This window comes from Plectrocnemia conspersa, unplaced genomic scaffold, assembly GCF_051122295.1.
Source record: "Plectrocnemia conspersa isolate PC_06_02 unplaced genomic scaffold, ASM5112229v1 ptg000013l, whole genome shotgun sequence".
Classification (NCBI taxonomy): domain Eukaryota; kingdom Metazoa; phylum Arthropoda; class Insecta; order Trichoptera; family Polycentropodidae; genus Plectrocnemia; species Plectrocnemia conspersa.
Genome location: NW_028277177.1, coordinates 1671536 through 1688048, shown reverse-complemented (window position 1 = coordinate 1688048; position 16513 = coordinate 1671536). Strand labels below are relative to the sequence as shown.

The 16513-nt window shown below is 38.1% G+C and overlaps 4 protein-coding genes across 4 annotated transcripts; 2 read left to right on the top strand and 2 right to left on the bottom strand.

Annotated features, from left to right (window-relative positions):
* The first annotated feature begins 1973 nt into the window (after nucleotides 1-1973).
* Nucleotides 1974-2889, top strand: LOC148226925 (glucose-induced degradation protein 4 homolog). The gene is made up of 2 exons (XM_088202233.1): nucleotides 1974-2591; nucleotides 2656-2889. Exons 1-2 carry the CDS (start codon nucleotides 2050-2052, stop codon nucleotides 2717-2719), a joined length of 606 nt encoding a protein of 201 aa, XP_088058359.1. The 5' UTR covers nucleotides 1974-2049; the 3' UTR covers nucleotides 2720-2889.
* Nucleotides 2890-5319: 2430 nt separating this feature from the next.
* On the bottom strand, nucleotides 5320-10372 carry Rab40 (RAS oncogene family member Rab40). The gene is made up of 5 exons (XM_088202214.1): nucleotides 10240-10372; nucleotides 10033-10170; nucleotides 9753-9946; nucleotides 6115-6337; nucleotides 5320-6051 (listed from the first exon to the last, which is right to left on the bottom strand). Exons 1-5 carry the CDS (start codon nucleotides 10286-10288, stop codon nucleotides 5798-5800), a joined length of 858 nt encoding a protein of 285 aa, XP_088058340.1. The 5' UTR covers nucleotides 10289-10372; the 3' UTR covers nucleotides 5320-5797.
* A 1836-nt stretch (nucleotides 10373-12208) lies between these two features.
* Nucleotides 12209-13891, top strand: LOC148226923 (developmentally-regulated GTP-binding protein 2). Its single transcript, XM_088202206.1, has 7 exons — nucleotides 12209-12327; nucleotides 12389-12546; nucleotides 12605-12775; nucleotides 12837-13088; nucleotides 13268-13425; nucleotides 13493-13619; nucleotides 13678-13891. The coding sequence occupies exons 1-7, from the start codon at nucleotides 12264-12266 to the stop codon at nucleotides 13837-13839; spliced, it is 1092 nt and encodes a 363-aa protein (XP_088058332.1). The 5' UTR covers nucleotides 12209-12263; the 3' UTR covers nucleotides 13840-13891.
* Nucleotides 13868-15240, bottom strand: EMC3 (ER membrane protein complex subunit 3). The gene is made up of 5 exons (XM_088202228.1): nucleotides 15038-15240; nucleotides 14829-14967; nucleotides 14643-14760; nucleotides 14415-14576; nucleotides 13868-14354 (listed from the first exon to the last, which is right to left on the bottom strand). Exons 1-5 carry the CDS (start codon nucleotides 15184-15186, stop codon nucleotides 14128-14130), a joined length of 795 nt encoding a protein of 264 aa, XP_088058354.1. The 5' UTR covers nucleotides 15187-15240; the 3' UTR covers nucleotides 13868-14127.
* Nucleotides 15241-16513: the final 1273 nt, after the last annotated feature.

The following is a 16513-nucleotide window of genomic DNA, read 5'->3' as shown; positions in this document are numbered from 1 at the left end:
TTGTGCTAAAAACTTTTGTACTGAACAACAGAACCGTGTGAAATGTTTTTGAAAGATAAGGTGCAAAGCACATGTTATCAACAAAACCAAACATATATATTGTGGTTATTTCTTCCATTTAATAAAAAAAAATTTCATGAACATAGCCAGAATCATTTGAAGGTGAAGATAGAGAACGTAAGCTCCAAACATGCCCCGACTTCGATATACGTTTATTACCATCTGCCTTTTAATGTCGGAAAGTGCCATACTATGTCATTTTTCGATCCCGTTCGCCATCATTTTATTCCTACGATCTCGGTGGGAACATTTTGGCTAGAGAAACTTCTACTAAAGATCTCGGAATCACTTTTGAGAGCAAGTGGAGGTTCTCTCTATACATACATGACGTCTGTAATAAATCATCCAAGATGCTCGGCTTTGTTATGAGGAACGTCTTTCACTTTGACGATCCGTCAGATATTCGCGTTCTCTAACACCTTAGTTCGTAGCATTCTTAAATCGAAACCTATAATTTGGATTCCGCGAACAACCAAATATTTCGTTTTAGTCGAAAAGGTTCAGAAAATGTACTTACGATACCTTTATAAAACGATATTTGATTATAATCCGTTTTTATATCCCAGCGCCTTTCTTTTAGGAGCGTTGGGATACGATTTGCTGAGTTCTCACAGAAAGTTGTATGTCGCTAAGCATTTCTTTAAGCTACTGAAGGGTGCTGTCGATAATCCAGCTCATTTCGAGGAATTCCAGGTTTAGGTTCCATAACGTCTTCGGGAATCACGATCGCTTTTTTTTCGATGACCGTTGGGGCTAAGGCGTCCGCACTTTGCGACTTGCATATGGCTTTTGCCACCCGGCTTTAATCTGTTTGATGTCAGCTACGAGGAGCTGGTCCGGTTTTTATCATATAATGTTAAAATTTTATGATTTTTTTATTTTATTCTTTCTGCGTATTATTTTAATTACATTTTTTTGTGTATTGAAATAATGTAATGCATTTTTTTCGACCACCGTGACGCATTGAGATAACCTGTTAGGATACTATTGTCTTAATTTAATTTAAATAAATAAATATAAAAAGTTTCCTGCAAAATAATATGTATTAGTCATATTTTTTATCATAACAAAATATTGATATCATACTTACATTATACAGAATTTCCGTGTTTTCATTACACTCCGATGAATCCGACGTATTTGATATGAACTATAAATAAATAAAAGTTGTTTTAACTGCTTTTATAATAAATAATAGTTACAATAATCTTCATCTGATTCCGATTCGAACATTTCAATAATTACCTTCGTTTAAAATCCAAGAGAAATTTTACACCTTAAAATTCGATTATATCTTTCGGCCATCGCTATAAATAGTATTTAAATATTAAAATTATTTAACGAAGAAAAATATTAAATATACTTGTCAAAAAATAATTGAAAAGCGTAGGAATATTCTGCGCTTTGCCGTAAATCTCAAACAAATATTGACGTACGTTTGAAACGACGTCTCATGCGTGCGTTGGAGCGAGTCAGAGCCTGAGGCACCTTGCCCTAGTTCTTTCGCTCTGTCACACGCGAATCCGTGTGAGTGAAAATTCTCTGACATAGAGATATAGTATGGGCGCGTGAAAAGTATATGCAGTGAATGATGCTATACGTTAATTTGCGAACAAAAAGAAATGGGCAACAGGATAAACTCTACATAAGCTTAGGTGTAAGCACAAAAACATATTTTAATAAGTGGTAATATATAATTATATTATATCGAAAATTGCCATTAAAATATACGAACTTATGGTGGCGCACATCTAAAAGAGCTGCATTTTATTGAGCATGTATAGAATTTTGGTTATCGAGTATTAATTTATTTATTGTGTTGTCTTTTTTATAAATTATTATGTATTTAAAAATAGCTAAAATGTGTTAATGTAACAAAAACGTAATAAGTTAGCGCTCCAGCGTATGGCCGCAATTCGGCGCGTTATCGCCGAACGTCGCAGTTCGGAAGACTTGCTCGGGGTTGGGGGCCGGCGCCCCCAGGCCGCGATGCCTTCGCGCTCGTGCCCGCCGCCGCCCGCCAACAGCCGGCAGCCCGGCGTCACGTCTTCGCTGCTGTACAACGGCTCGAAATTCCGCGGCCACCAGAAATCCAAGGGTAACTCGTACGAGGTGGAGGTGGTGCTGCAGCACGTCGACGAGGAGAACTCGTACCTGTGCGGCTACCTCAAGATCAAGGGGCTGACCGAGGAGTTCCCCACGCTCACCACCTTCTTCGACGGCGAGATCATCTCTGCCAAGTACCCGTTCCTGACCCGCAAGTGGGACGCCGACGAGGACGTCGACCGCAAGCACTGGAGCAAGTTCGCCTCCTTCTACCGCTACGCGAAGACCTTCAACTCTGACGCGTTCGACTACGAGGCGCTCGCCTCCACCGACTACGTCTTCATGCGCTGGAAAGAGCACTTCCTGGTGCCCGACCACACCATCAAGGACATCAACGGCGCCTCCTTTGCCGGCTTCTACTATATCTGCTTCCAGAAGTCGGCCGCCACCATCGAGGGCTACTACTACCACCGCAGCTCCGAATGGTAACTATTGCTACTCGCCTACTCGCCGTTCTCACCTTTGCGCCTAACCGCCCGTTCTCCGCAGGTACCAGTCCCTCAACCTGACGCACGTGCCCGAACACAGCATACAGATCTACGAGTTCAGATGAGACGCCGCTACTTCCTACTCCGTTGTACATACTCTCTTCTCGCTAATTTAAGGAAATTCGAGTATTTATGTAAATTGCGATTATTATCGAGTGTTCTACTTTTATTGTGAACGTTATTTTTTAATAAAGACGCTCGACGAGATCCTCCGTGATCGTTTCGAAAGGTTACAGATCTGTGTTTTCTTCGACAAACCAAAAAAGTTTTCTTATATCAAATTAAAAAAAAAGTCCGTTATTACTCTAATAACAATTATTTTCCTCCAACTTGTAACTTTGGTATCTGTCCTATGTTCGAGTTCATTTGCTAGTGGCCTAAATATCCAATTGGTACTCACGCTTGTATGATGCCAGCGTGACATGCTCGTTCTTAGTAAGTCGTGAATACGATTATTACAGAATATCTTTTTGAAGAACGCTAATTTTCAATGCTGCATGTATGAACTTCCGCTGATACCGATGTTAATTCTCGACGTCGACCTACATGTTAGTATTTGTTTCATCAAATAAAATACTTATTAGTGGATGTAATTCTTTCTTCATATTGGAAAATGTTCCATTTAGTTTTGGTATACCTTCGACCGACACTCTTATATCAAAAGTTCATAGTAATATCGGTAAGGATAGTTATCATATTTTTATAACATAATGTTAAATATCCAGGTGCAGACAAACTATGGAGCAATATCTGAAATGCGACAACTGTACTTAAAACTATAATTAGTTTTAGAACTTTCTTTAGATTAGGTATTGGTTCATTAAATTAGACATTCTAATTTCTCGATGTTTTACATTTCATTCTAAATTCTCGACTTCACTTATAAAATTTTCGAGAAATAAAGTATTTCAGATACATTATTACATATTTTTCTTAAAATAACCCTTCAACAAACACATGCCATCTAGAGTAGAATCAAACAAATGTGGAAAAATTCCTCTCGTTTTGTGTTGATGTTGGTTTAATCAGCAACGAGGCTTCAAATAGCCAATATAAATTATTTATTCTCTTGCCTGTTGATTAACATATTTTGAATTCTTCTCCATTAATCCGTAAGATATTGGTTTTCTTACAATATTCTCTGTAAGGCCTGAAAGAAATCTACTTGTTGCGCCAATGATAAATTTTCAATTTCGTTAATTGATTCTAATGATTTAATGAAGTCGCGAGGGTCCATATGATTCGTCGAGCCATTAAATAAACTGCGAATAATTTATTTCCCCATTTTACATATTTCTACTTTTGAAGAATAACTAAAGAAGTCGTTCTTTTTTTGGCTGGTGAAAAATTCTGGATTTTGCATATATTTAATTAATGACACCAATGCCTGGTTTCTTCGAATATATACCTTTTTTTAATTGCTCTTTGAAAGTTCGAGCTTAGCTCAAAATTAATATTTTCTAATTGCTTTTAACAAAAAATTTAGGGCCTTTTCGGCTGTCAATAATAATCGTGAGACAATTATTTTCATTAACAGCTGTTGCTACTTTACAAAAGCAATACAAAAAACCTTTTTGGATCATCGAAAGAAAAATAGTTCTAAATCATTTTGCATGCTGCCGATTCCAATGCATAATTTCTTCTTAACGGAGCGGGTTCTTAGATCAGCAGAGCAAAGATAAAACTGCCGGCCAGTTAAAGTAATAGAAAAACGCAAAAAGATGTTGGTCATTCAAATACTTTCGATTTTCCGAACCGCGAACTAGCTTTTTTAAAAATATTCATGCAATAAAGGGTATGCTTGCCAAACAGCACAAATCGATTGCAGGCTACAGGCAGTCCATCTTGGTCACAAAACTTAATCAATTTTTATAATTTCAATTCCAAGGTCCTTGGAAATATTGAAGAGCCTTTGTGTGCTTTTATATGATTGGTTTAGTATTGAATAAATGTAATATCTTTTATTGAAGCATTCAAAACAAGTAGTTGTAATCGGCGATTCAAACAATGTCAGATAATGACTGAGAAAATCTTATTTTACTGTTGTGCTCACTCCTGATTTACCTAGCTTGGTACTGGCCTCATCTAAACAAAATCCAATTAAATTTTCTTTTAGGTAGTCATGATTTATTCTTCGAGTTTAATGTTTTCGAATCTTCAATTTCCAACTCCACCAAATCCACAAATATTGTTTTAGACAAAATTTGATACCATTTACCTTTAAAACTATAACTAGTACAGATTCACTAGAAATGGTTATGCTTTGTCGATGATAGTATAAAGTTTTGAATTTTTTTAAAACTTTTACAAAATAGTTTTCTTTTCAACTCATTTGCTTCTGGTTGCAGAATATCTCAAATGTAGTCTAATTCCCAAATCTAATCCATTTTTAATCCGAAGCTCAACACCTTCCGTACCAGCAAATGGTCGATTTCTTTTCGACGAACTACACCGTATTAAATCTTTTGCACGTTGATTCATCATTTTATCGATGACAATAGCACTATCTTGAATTCTTTTCAATTTGTTCTATGATTTCGTGTAATTTTGATTTTAAGTGTTCCTTCATTTTCCTTCCTGGTGAACGGTTTTGTTTTTACTTCTCGGATAGATTTTGTGTGTACAAAAATATGATATATAACGTAGGGAAAAAATTGAAACACCGTTTTGTATAAAATTATGTACAATTTATTCTAACCGACGTATCCTTAAAACTAAGGTTCGCCTTCAAGTTACGGCGCGTGGATGGATCCGTTAGCTGCCCTCGCTCTCGACGACGAACTCGAGAATTCGCTGTCGCTCTCTGATCTGCATCGTCGAAAACTTTCAACGAAGCTCCGCAATATAAAAACGACCCCTCCGTATAATATATCTTTCTATACAACTATTACGATACGGTTACATGCGCACGTGTATATATATTATAAAAATACAATCGAGTATATAAATACGTATTGCAACGCGTCCGCTCTCGCGCTAACCTATATTTACACCTAGACTTAACCGTACGCGGACTGTTTCCATTTGTACTTTTACGTCCCGCGACGCGAATCCGTCGAGATCGTCCGCCTTCTCCGCCGCGTACGTATTTACATGTCGCAGATCGCTATTTACACTCGTACGAAAACTGATGATGCGCGCGGCTATGAGACGACGCAGGAGTTTCTGCCAGCGCAGGAAGTCCTGTGCTCCGCGTGTCCGCTGGGACTCAGCGAACCGTTCTGAGAGGGCAGTTTGATGCGGGAGCCCTTCAAGTTGCGGTACTGCGTTGAAGAAGACGTCATGGCGTACGACTTGAGATATGACTTCATCACGCCGGGCAGGGGCAGTTGATCGATGCCGTACACCGTGGTCTTCTGCACTATGGCTCGGCAGCACGTCTCCTGGAGGCTCAGAACTGAAACGAAACGGAAATGAGTGCGGTTTTTGGTAGGCGGTATTCGACTATTGCGATGCTCACCTTTGTTGCTGCGCCACAGTCTCTCCATTCCGTTTCTGTGCAGAGCCATACGCGAAAGCTCACAGAAGCTTTCGCGAATGTTAAAGTCGCAGAGAGGGCTGACCTCGAAGAAGGCCATGCGGTTCTTGGCGGCGTAGAGTTCCGCTTCGCGTTCCCCGACTTGCCTTTTGAACGCCAGGTGTAGTCTGTTGCCGACGAGCACCTTGGGAACGCCCGGCGCGTGCTGCAAGAGAATGAAAATAAGCTAGCGTTTTATTTATCCATAAGCACTAAATTATAGCAAATCCAAATATGAATATCTGCTAGTTTTTTTTTGTATTAAAAACAACGAATTATCTAAATGATATGTGTACATTTTTAAGTACAGGAACTCCTTGTCTAACGTTTTTACAGAACATAAATACAATCGACAAAATAAAGAATAAATTATTGCAGTAGCGGTTCAAGGTCAACAGTATCATCGGAGTTATCAACACTGCAGAACAGCTGTGATATAATTCAAAATCTACAAATTTCTAATAACATTTTTTCAGGTTAAAAAATTAAATTAAATTATTGAACGACGTATTTTTTTTAGTATCCTTGAATATAAATACTTCTGACAGTAAAAAGTTACGAGTTATGCGCAGCTGGCCGCCGAAGATTTATGATGTTTTCAGAGAATTTTGGTGTTTATACATGACAAACAAATGATAACTTTGTAGTTGAGAATTTTGAATGGCCCACAAATGAGTTTATAAATATCTAAATGGCTCTTAGCATAAAAAAGGTTCCCCACCACTGCTGTAGAAAGACCAGGTAAGAGAGATAACAACGATGAAATGAAAGTAACTGTAGGGATGGAGGTCCTGAATCTACATTTTCTTTTATAAATTTCACAATAGCTTCGTATAAGTTAATTTCTAATATTTCAGGTTATTCCATAAGACATCTTTCCGTTTTTTCTTACATTTGCAAAAATGTGTAAGTTTTTGTAAATTTTTTTTTTTTTTAGTATTCTTTCAGTGTTGGTTAACAGAAGTCATATCAATGCTACTCTTATTAATGGGATATTTTTTGTTTCGATATTTTGGATATAAAATAATAATAGCAGTTAAAAACATATTTTTCGATTAAATTAAGACCATCGTGGCCTAACAGGTTACCCCAATGCGCCACGATGGTCGAAAGCAATGGTATGTAATGCAATGGGCAAGGATGCTATTCAATTTTAAAAATGTCAAATGTGGTTCTAAATATTTCGTTCTGGAAATTTTGACATTAAACATCTACATAAAGGCGGGTAGTCCTTAGGGGTTGTTAGTGAGGTTATTAGGGCTGTCCTCAAAGCAGATCCGAGATACAGAAGCTAGTACAAAAGTTCAATGTGTCGTCTATATCAGTTCACAGACATTCAAAAAAAAAAGGAAATGTATCAATTTGTAGAATATAAGTACCTCTTAAATTGTTTGAGGAACATTCTAGAACAGAACGATATATTTTTGAGCCGTATTGTTACTGGAGATGAAAAGTGAATCGTTAACTTTAACACGTGATGTAAAAGGCAGTGGTTGAACGCCGATCAACCCCCAATTCTAACCCTGAGAATAGTATTACACCCCGATTAGCATTTAGTGGGATATGAAGGACACAATTCATTATGAAATATTAGTATATGAGCAAACAATTACGACAGACACGTAGTGTGCTCAACTAATTTATTTAAAAGCGACTCAGACCATAAAAAGACCTTCCCTTACAAATCAAAGAATGGTAATTTTATACCAAAACAGCGTTTGCTTTCAATGCAATAAAATCGTGCCATTGCAGTGGAACGCTCGGTTATTTAGCGTCCGTGTTAAGTCTTTTTATAACAATATTACGACTAACAATAAGTAAGAATCGAATGAGGCTTATCTAAACCGAATTTTGCCCAATAGGAGAGCGCAAAAAACAATCATCACTTCTCAGAAGTCAAAAATCCACATCAAAAGCAATAAAATTTTGACGACGCCGTCGCAGTGGAAACATTCGGTAATCTGGCGTTCACACTACGACTTTTATAATAGTATTACAAATTTAATGAGGAACATATAAACCGAATTTTGATCAATAGGAGGGCGCAAAAAACAATTATCTCTTTTCTTAGATTCAAGACTGTTTTTTTAGATTTTCTTTGAGAGATAACCCAAAAATTTCTGGTTTGAAATCAGGGACGGCATTTTAGATTTTTCCAGGAGGGCGGGGGCAAAAGTTCGCCAGTCAGTGGTCGTTTTTTAATATTTCGATTAAATTAAGATTCATAATATTTCATTAAATAACATGAATTTTTATGACCTAATTCAAGGGGGGGGCAAATGCCCTTCCCAATGACGTCCATTTTTAGGTGAAAAAAATATTTTACAAAAACGGATATAAAAAAAAGACTAAAGAATTTATTGCTTTTAAAAGTACATTATATTTCGGATCAGATAAAAAAAAATGATAAGCATGTGTAAAATAATTGTAGAAAAAGATGGAGAGTATATAATTTAATTTAAGTATTATATTACACATTTTATTTATTGAATCATTTTAATCTGCAATTTAAAAAACGCAACTTATGGAACAACATGATAGTTGTATTTACTCCTGAGAATACATCAGCGAACACTTTTTCAGTCAACTAATTTTCCACTAATTCTTTAATAGTTAAATTCATTATGTTTTTAACACTAGAGCGGGTCATATGATTTAAGATTTTTAAAGCAATAAAACATATGGTTCTGAATAAAATTTGGTTAGAACACTAAGGATGTAAATTATAATATATGAAACTATATTTCAGTCTTCTATGAGTTGAACTTTTAATGTTTATAGCTTTGTCATGCTTTAAGAATAATTTACGATCAAATTATACTATCATCTCGTGTTTAACATGTAAGTCGGAGACGGCAATAAAACTAATTGTGCATTGAAGTTTTTTTCATAAAATATAAACATTGATTCATAGATTTTCAGGTAGATACTACCTAACCCGTCGTTAAACATCAGAAGTCGTAAAAGGTAGTCACTATCCGTCCCGTGGATTAAATTACTCGACCCGTTGGAGTGTTAATATAACTTCACTGAAAAATGCCTAAAGAAATTATTTAGGCGTTTTTTTCACGAGAGAAATCGATATATTCAGAATATCGAAGAATTTTAAGAGTGAGTAAATCACATTTTATAGTTTGTGTTAATGACCAAAAATCTTTATTATGATCTTTTGCAATGAATGTTATTGTTATCTGTTAACTCATAACATCATCATCGGGAAAAGACCACAATAATTTGGTTTAAAAAGGGTCACACGGGAGATATTCTTATTAGAGGGATTTTAACAGTACAGCCATTGGTCTGAATAATTATATTTTTTCATTTGTTCAAGTTACTAGATCAAAACGTAAACAAGAGCTCACATCAGGACTATAAGAAAACACTATACATCTATTTTTTTGTATATTGGTAAAATGAATAATTGCTGTTTCGGTGTCTAACTACCATTTGGCACCAAAACCCGAAACCAAGAATTATGAAGTGTTACTTATTACTTTTGTGTTGCATATGTAGTTTCCTTTCGTTAAGAGTGGTATAATTGTTTTTCTAAAATACAACAACGGTCGGATAATAAAACAAACCTTGTCGACTTCCTCCAGCCATCGCTCGATGCTGTCGAAGGACCACTTGTTGGTGATGTCGTAGACGAGGAGGATGCCCTGAGCGCCCCTGGAGTAGGACCTGATGATGGTGCAGAAGCGACCCTGGCCCGAGGTGTCCCACAGCTGTAGCTTGACCCTCTTGCCGTCCAAGAGGATGGTGGTGGTCTTGTAGGCTACGGGCGAGACGGCAGAGCGAGTAACGCAGAGCGCGATGGGGGGCGAGGGGAGGGCGAAGGAAGAGGAAGAGGCGAGGGCTCACCGCTACCGCTGCAGAAGGGCGACTCGGCCGAGCCGTCTTCGAGGTCCTGCAGGATCTCCTGCTTGCCGACGTCGGAGTCGCCGACCAGCAGCACCTTCAGCAGATAGTCGTACTGCTTGGGCACGGCGGGAGGTCTTCCTGCGGGCCGAACGTACAAGCAAATGTAAATAAAATAAATTACGAGCGAGGGAGTCCAGAGACGGTTACCTGGCCGGGCGTGGGGGCGCGGCAGAGTCGTGGCGCCGCCCGCCAGCATGCCCCCCTGGTGTCGCTGCGCCCCGCAGACCGATTCGTTCGCCCCTAGCCTATACCTTTACCCTCGCGGTCGCAACCTCTCGACGGCCGGCCATCGACCCGCCCCTTTGTTCCTCCTCTTTTTATTTTATTTTATGTTCATATCGGTTGAGTGAAAATTTACGATAAATATACATACTGTGCCCAGTTCTATATATATTAAAATATATAATTACGCATAAAAACAATAAAACTGCTTTTTTAAATTCAGACTCCTAATTTTATATTACGCATAACAAAATACAAATGAAAATTTAAAAAAATATAGTAAATAAATAAATATTGTCAGAATCATTTCTAACATTACTTATGCGATATGTTTTATTTTATTCAGAACTACTGATTCCAATTCTAAATCTGACTTTACCGTACACTTGGACAACTCCAACTCCGATTTAAAAAAAGTGTAAAATAAGTTTTTCTTGTAGATAATGTCATCGCCGGGTTCATAAATACAAAATGGGGGAAAAGGTCAACGGTCCGATATGGAACTTTTTTATCCTATAATTTTTACTTTTATACTTTGCCATATAAATATCGCATGAAAAAGACAGCTTGTACATATAATATCCATATTTATGGTGGCAAACAAATTTTAGCTTGCAAAAATCTATCTTAAATGTAAAAAAAATCTATAAAATCTATAAATAATATATACAGAATGGTCCAATTCGAGTTTCCTATATTTGCAGCACCAAATCAAACAACTTATATTAAAAATAATTACGCGAATTCAAAGTAGCAAATGTTAGATTGCAACAACACATTTACAAAATGGATCGCTTAACCACCTCTCAACGCGTTAAAATTGTTTATTTGTTATACAGAAATAACATTCCCGTACGAACAAATATTACGGTAAGAATATTACGTATCAAAATTTACGGTAAGATTATGGTCAATTACATGGACCTACTGAGAGAACCATTCAGCCGAGAATACTGCTGCTATAAGTGAAAGTGTAGCGAAAGACTCGAAATTGTCGATCTGGACTTGCACTTCGCACAGCTGGAGTTGCACTTACATCCGTATTAATTAAGATAATACAAGAACCCAGAGACTATAGACAGCGAATAAGTTACGCAGATTATGTGTTAGAGTACTTAGTAGGAGGTTGATGCTGAATTTTCTAATTAATCTTCTTCTCTGATGAGGCACATTTTCACCTATCTGAATATGTTGTTAAGCAAAATTGCCACATATTCCGCATTTGATCAGACGGCATCATTGTGCTTTACATTTTTGAAAACGATAATGGTCAGACTGTGACAGTCTACTATGAGCGCTATAGGCGAATGATAACCGATTATTTTAAGCAAAAAATCGAAGATATTGACGTAGAAGACACGTGATTCCAACAAAACGGCGCAACGTGCTATACGTCAAATGCAACGTTGGATATTTTGCGTGAAAAGTATCCAGATCGCAATATTTCACGTTTTAGTGACGTCAACCGGCCGCCAAGATCGATGCAATTTAACGCCGTTACTACGCCGATAAATCCTAGGATGTTAGAGCACGTAAAAACCAACATGCGCCCGGTTATAGCAAAAATACCGCCCTAAATGTACAAAAAGTCATCGAAAATTACAAATTATTTGAAGAGGCTGGAAACGTCGCTGATATGATAAGGTGTGTGTACATGGTCGTGGCGTATATTCAGCCGATAATATTGCTGCTGTAAGTGAAAGTATGACCGAATACATGAAATTGTCGATTTGTCGGTGTTTGCAGCTTTTTTTTTGTATGACTCCCTTTGGTGCATTATAAACGTTGAAATATGTCAGTATAATAATACTGATAAATTAAATATTCTATTAAATTAATAGGTAATGAGTTATAAATTAGTAAGTACCTAGTAAAATTGAACATTGACCATCGACAATGGCCGTAATAAACGAGGTCTAGACCTCGATTCGTACGTCAAATCCAGCGCGATGGGGATCTTAGAAAAGATTTCAGAAATCGAAAAGGAGATCGCTCGCACGCAAAAGAATAAAGGTAGGCTTTCATAACTGAGCATATGTAAAACAGTTTATGTAAAATAATATTTGTCTCGCAGCTACCGAATATCACTTGGGATTGTTGAAAGCTAAGTTAGCCAAGTACCGGTCTCAGCTGTTGGAGCCCGCTAAGAAGGGAGAGAAAGGCGAGGGTTTCGACGTGTTAAAGTCCGGCGACGCGAGAGTGGCCCTGATAGGATTTCCTTCCGTCGGAAAGGTGAGATCGTACGTTGAGTAAACTGAGGTTATCCGTCGACTGATAATATCGTTTGCAGTCTACTCTATTATCGACGTTGACGCATACTGAATCGGAAGCCGCCAGCTATGAGTTCACAACGCTCACGTGCATCCCCGGCGTCATAGAATACAAGGGCGCCAACATCCAACTGCTCGATTTGCCGGGAATCATCGAAGGCGCCTCTCAGGGAAAAGGCAGAGGAAGACAGGTATGGCGATTTGTTCGATTTCGTTCTATTAGCAGCGTTTAACTGGATAAATTTCGCTCAGGTCATCGCCGTGGCCAGAACTGCCGATCTGGTTCTCATGATGCTGGACGCCACCAAGCCCTACGTTCACAGACAACTCTTAGAGAAGGAGTTGGAGAGCGTCGGAATCAGGCTGAACAAACGAAAGCCGAACATATACTTCAAAGTGAAGAAGGGCGGCGGTCTATCGTTCAACTCGACGTGTCCGCTCACCAAGATCGACGAGAAGATGGTCCAAATGATACTGCACGAATATAAACTCTTCAACGCTGAGGTGAGCGTTATAACTTGTTTCTTAAAATATGTTTATTTCAATATTATAAATAATTTTACAAACATACTAATTGCAATACATGTTACTGGCTTATAACCATTTCACGCTTACGATTAAAACTAAGGGAGAAAATTAAAAAAACCTTTAATACACCGAGTACTTGATTCGTTTCGTTTTAGGTGTTGTTTCGCGAGGATTGTTCAGCCGACGAGTTGATCGACGTGATATCGGCGAATCGAGTCTATTTGCCTTGCCTCTATGTATACAATAAAATAGATCAAATATCCATCGAAGAGGTAGACAGGATCGCCAGGCAACCGAACAGCGTAGTAGTTAGGTGAGTTACGATTGGAGATATGCCACCAGCGTACAGAAAGAATCAACATTAAATTTGTCTTATTCAGTTGTAACATGAAGCTCAATTTGGACTACTTGTTGGAAACTCTCTGGGAGTACTTGTCTTTGATTAGGGTTTACACGAAAAAACCAGGAGCGCCTCCGGATTTCGAAGACGGATTGATTTTGAGGAAGGTACGTATCGAGATCTGAATACGCCTCTCGCAATAGATACGATTGTTTATTTTTTTAGGGAGTTTCAGTGGAGCACGTCTGTCATTCGATTCATCGCACTTTAGCGGCGGCTTTCAAATACGCGCTGGTTTGGGGCACTTCGACTAAATACTCACCGCAGCGTGTCGGCTGCGGCCACATCATGAACGACGAAGATGTCATACAAGTTATCAAAAAATAATTTTTATATAAATATAATAAAATAAACGTTTATAATCCCTTTTTTATTTGCATACACACATTTTATTTTTGGCATTTGCTATTATAACAAATACAAATACTTGAAATTACCATGTTTTAGGGTATCCTTATAAGCAACATATAAATTTATTTTAACACAAATGGGTAGAATAAATATTACTAAAACAACAATATTACGACTAGGTTTAACGCATTGTCCTCGGCGCAAATGATAAAACGTCGTCGAACGTTCTCTCTATATATTTCTAGAGTCTTCTCCGTAAAAATGCTATATGGCGGGTCCGCCCGCGAGCGGATACTGGGCGCCGTCGTCGGGTAGAGCCGGGCCCGCCTTGAGGGCCGGCAAGAGTTCTCCTTCGGTCCAGGCGAGCGCCCACTGGTGCTCCGATATCTCCAACGCCTCCCACTCGGCTTTGAAGGCCGCCTTCGGATCCGGAGGCATAGCCATGGCCGCGCCCGACATTTGCTCTTGCATGTGCTTGGACTGGTCGGCGGCTGTGTGTCAAAATAAATTCATTAAAATCTTTATTGAGCTTGAACAAAATCAAAACGCACCATTGTTTTCGCCGAGAACCAGCGTATAAATGCTTCGAAGGCCAAACACGTTCAAGAAATACCACGAAGCCGAAGACACCCAAGCCGCGTCCAAATAAGACAATTCAACGCCTCTTTGGAGCATCGGTTTGAATCGAAGCGTCAAGGGAAACGGCACCTTAGCTAAAGACGAATCAAATCGTAATGACGAATATAAATGCATAATATCATAATGACGAATATAAATACTGGTTAAAAATCCGCTGAACATCCAATTGATCCATCCTCCGATTACGATCATCGGAATCACGTTGGTGATGTTGCCTTTGAGCATATCGGTCATCATGCTCGGATCCGTCATGGGATTCTATCGATCGAATAGCATTCAGTATTTACACACCGACAAGACGATAAATGTGTACGTTGCAAATATACCTGCGAGGTTGCCGCTCTCTTCTGCACTTTGAAATAGCCGGTCTCCTCGTTGTTGAACCAGTGCCTCCTCATCGAAAACGATTGTTTCGGTAAATATTTGCCGTTCTCTCTCAATAAACGAGATCTGATCATCACTTGACTGCAAAATTAAAATTTAGCGGTTCGTCAACGAATAAATTTAACGAATAGCATAGCATAGCATAGCATACCTGTCTTGCAACTGTATGATTTCCACTTTCTTCTGTGAGGACAGAATGATAGAAATGTAATGTCTGAGAATGCCCACGAGGAACGTGATGGTAACTATGGGTAGAAACACCCAACTCCGGATCAAAGGATCGAGCAGTAACTCCGCCATGGCTCCGTCGCTCTTCGATCGCGTGCGAACTGTCACCAGAATTAGGTCGAAAGCGTTCTAAAAGCGACCACTGAAATTAAAATTATATACTTAAGCCAGAGGTCGGCAAAGTGCGGCTCTAGCACAAATGTCCACCGGCATTTACGCGCCGGATTTAAAAAACAAGAAAATATGGAGCTCTAAATTTGAACATCTTTGTGTTGATTTGATAAATTATAATAAAGGTTTGCTAAATTTATAAATAAATTTGGCTCTCATTTTTTTTTAATCGTTGTAATGTACATATTTGGCTCTTTGGCTAATAAGTTTGCCGAACACTGACTTAAGCAATAAACATAAAATATTAGTTTTACAAATATTATAAATACACATCTTGCCTGTCCGCAAGACGGCGTATGAAATTAACAATAATTTTACTATGCTATTTGGTAACGGGATATATTTTGTATCGATATGTTCCACCCTAAATTGATAATAGAGTGGAGATAAAATAATCTCAGCTAAGCTAAATTATGTTTTACGAGTTTTAAATCATTCATAATGCGACAATAGCAGTTAAAAACAACTGTAATTTATTATCTACCTAAGGGCTGGTAGTTCTTAGGGGTTGTTAGTGAGAAAATTAGGCTGCCCTCAAAGTAGATCCGAGATTAACGGTATGTAAGCTAGCACAAAAGCTCAACGTGTCGACTACATCAATTCACAGACATTTATAAAATTAGGTAAGGTGACAATTTGTAGAATATAGATATCTCATAAATCCTAGCGCAGCGAATCTCAATATGCCGATCATTAATAATTCTAAAACAGAAAGATTTATTTTTGCTTCGTATTTTCACCTGAGAACAGAATTACACTGTAATAAGATAATGTTACACTCACCGACGCACCAGAGATATTTTGTCGAAAATCGGGGACAAATTTATCAATCCAATCAAACGTATACATGTGTGTCACGTATTCTGAGATGCATTTTTGCAAACGGATATAACAGCCGCTCTTTACACACTTTCTCACTCATTCTCGTTAGTTAACACGCAACCAAGCGAAAGGGAAAATAACTCACCGACCGGGCCTGGTGCGGATGCAGACCTGTAGCTATCGGACTTTCATTAAAATCTGTCAATTCATCTGTTTGAGCTGTTTAGCCAATGTTTTTTTTTATTTTCAGCAATTAAATTTCACTTATGATTGCATGTTGACCTCAATTATTAATAATTAAAACAATATTTATGAATATTCTGGTTTTAAATCATTAATCTTTGCTTGCGTATAGACTACACAGCACAGTTACGTACGGATTTATTTGGTACAGTAGCAACTCATA

Coding starts and splice junctions, on each gene's coding strand:
- Rab40 (XM_088202214.1), bottom strand. CDS start 10,288: ATGCTGGCGGGCGGCGCCACGACTCTGCCGCGCCCCCACGCCCGGCCA. Junction 10,171..10,239: donor GCGCCCCCACGCCCGGCCAG/GTAACCGTCTCT, acceptor TTCGGCCCGCAG/GAAGACCTCCCGCCGTGCCC. Junction 9,947..10,032: donor GCCCTTCTGCAGCGGTAGCG/GTGAGCCCTCGC, acceptor TCTCGCCCGTAG/CCTACAAGACCACCACCATC.
- EMC3 (XM_088202228.1), bottom strand. CDS start 15,186: ATGGCGGAGTTACTGCTCGATCCTTTGATCCGGAGTTGGGTGTTTCTA. Junction 14,761..14,828: donor AGAGAGCGGCAACCTCGCAG/GTATATTTGCAA, acceptor TTCGATCGATAG/AATCCCATGACGGATCCGAG. Junction 14,577..14,642: donor GTTCAGCGGATTTTTAACCA/GTATTTATATTC, acceptor ATTCGTCTTTAG/CTAAGGTGCCGTTTCCCTTG.
- LOC148226925 (XM_088202233.1), top strand. CDS start 2,050: ATGCCTTCGCGCTCGTGCCCGCCGCCGCCCGCCAACAGCCGGCAGCCC. Junction 2,592..2,655: donor TACCACCGCAGCTCCGAATG/GTAACTATTGCT, acceptor CGTTCTCCGCAG/GTACCAGTCCCTCAACCTGA.
- LOC148226923 (XM_088202206.1), top strand. CDS start 12,264: ATGGGGATCTTAGAAAAGATTTCAGAAATCGAAAAGGAGATCGCTCGC. Junction 13,426..13,492: donor CCGAACAGCGTAGTAGTTAG/GTGAGTTACGAT, acceptor TGTCTTATTCAG/TTGTAACATGAAGCTCAATT. Junction 13,620..13,677: donor ACGGATTGATTTTGAGGAAG/GTACGTATCGAG, acceptor TTATTTTTTTAG/GGAGTTTCAGTGGAGCACGT.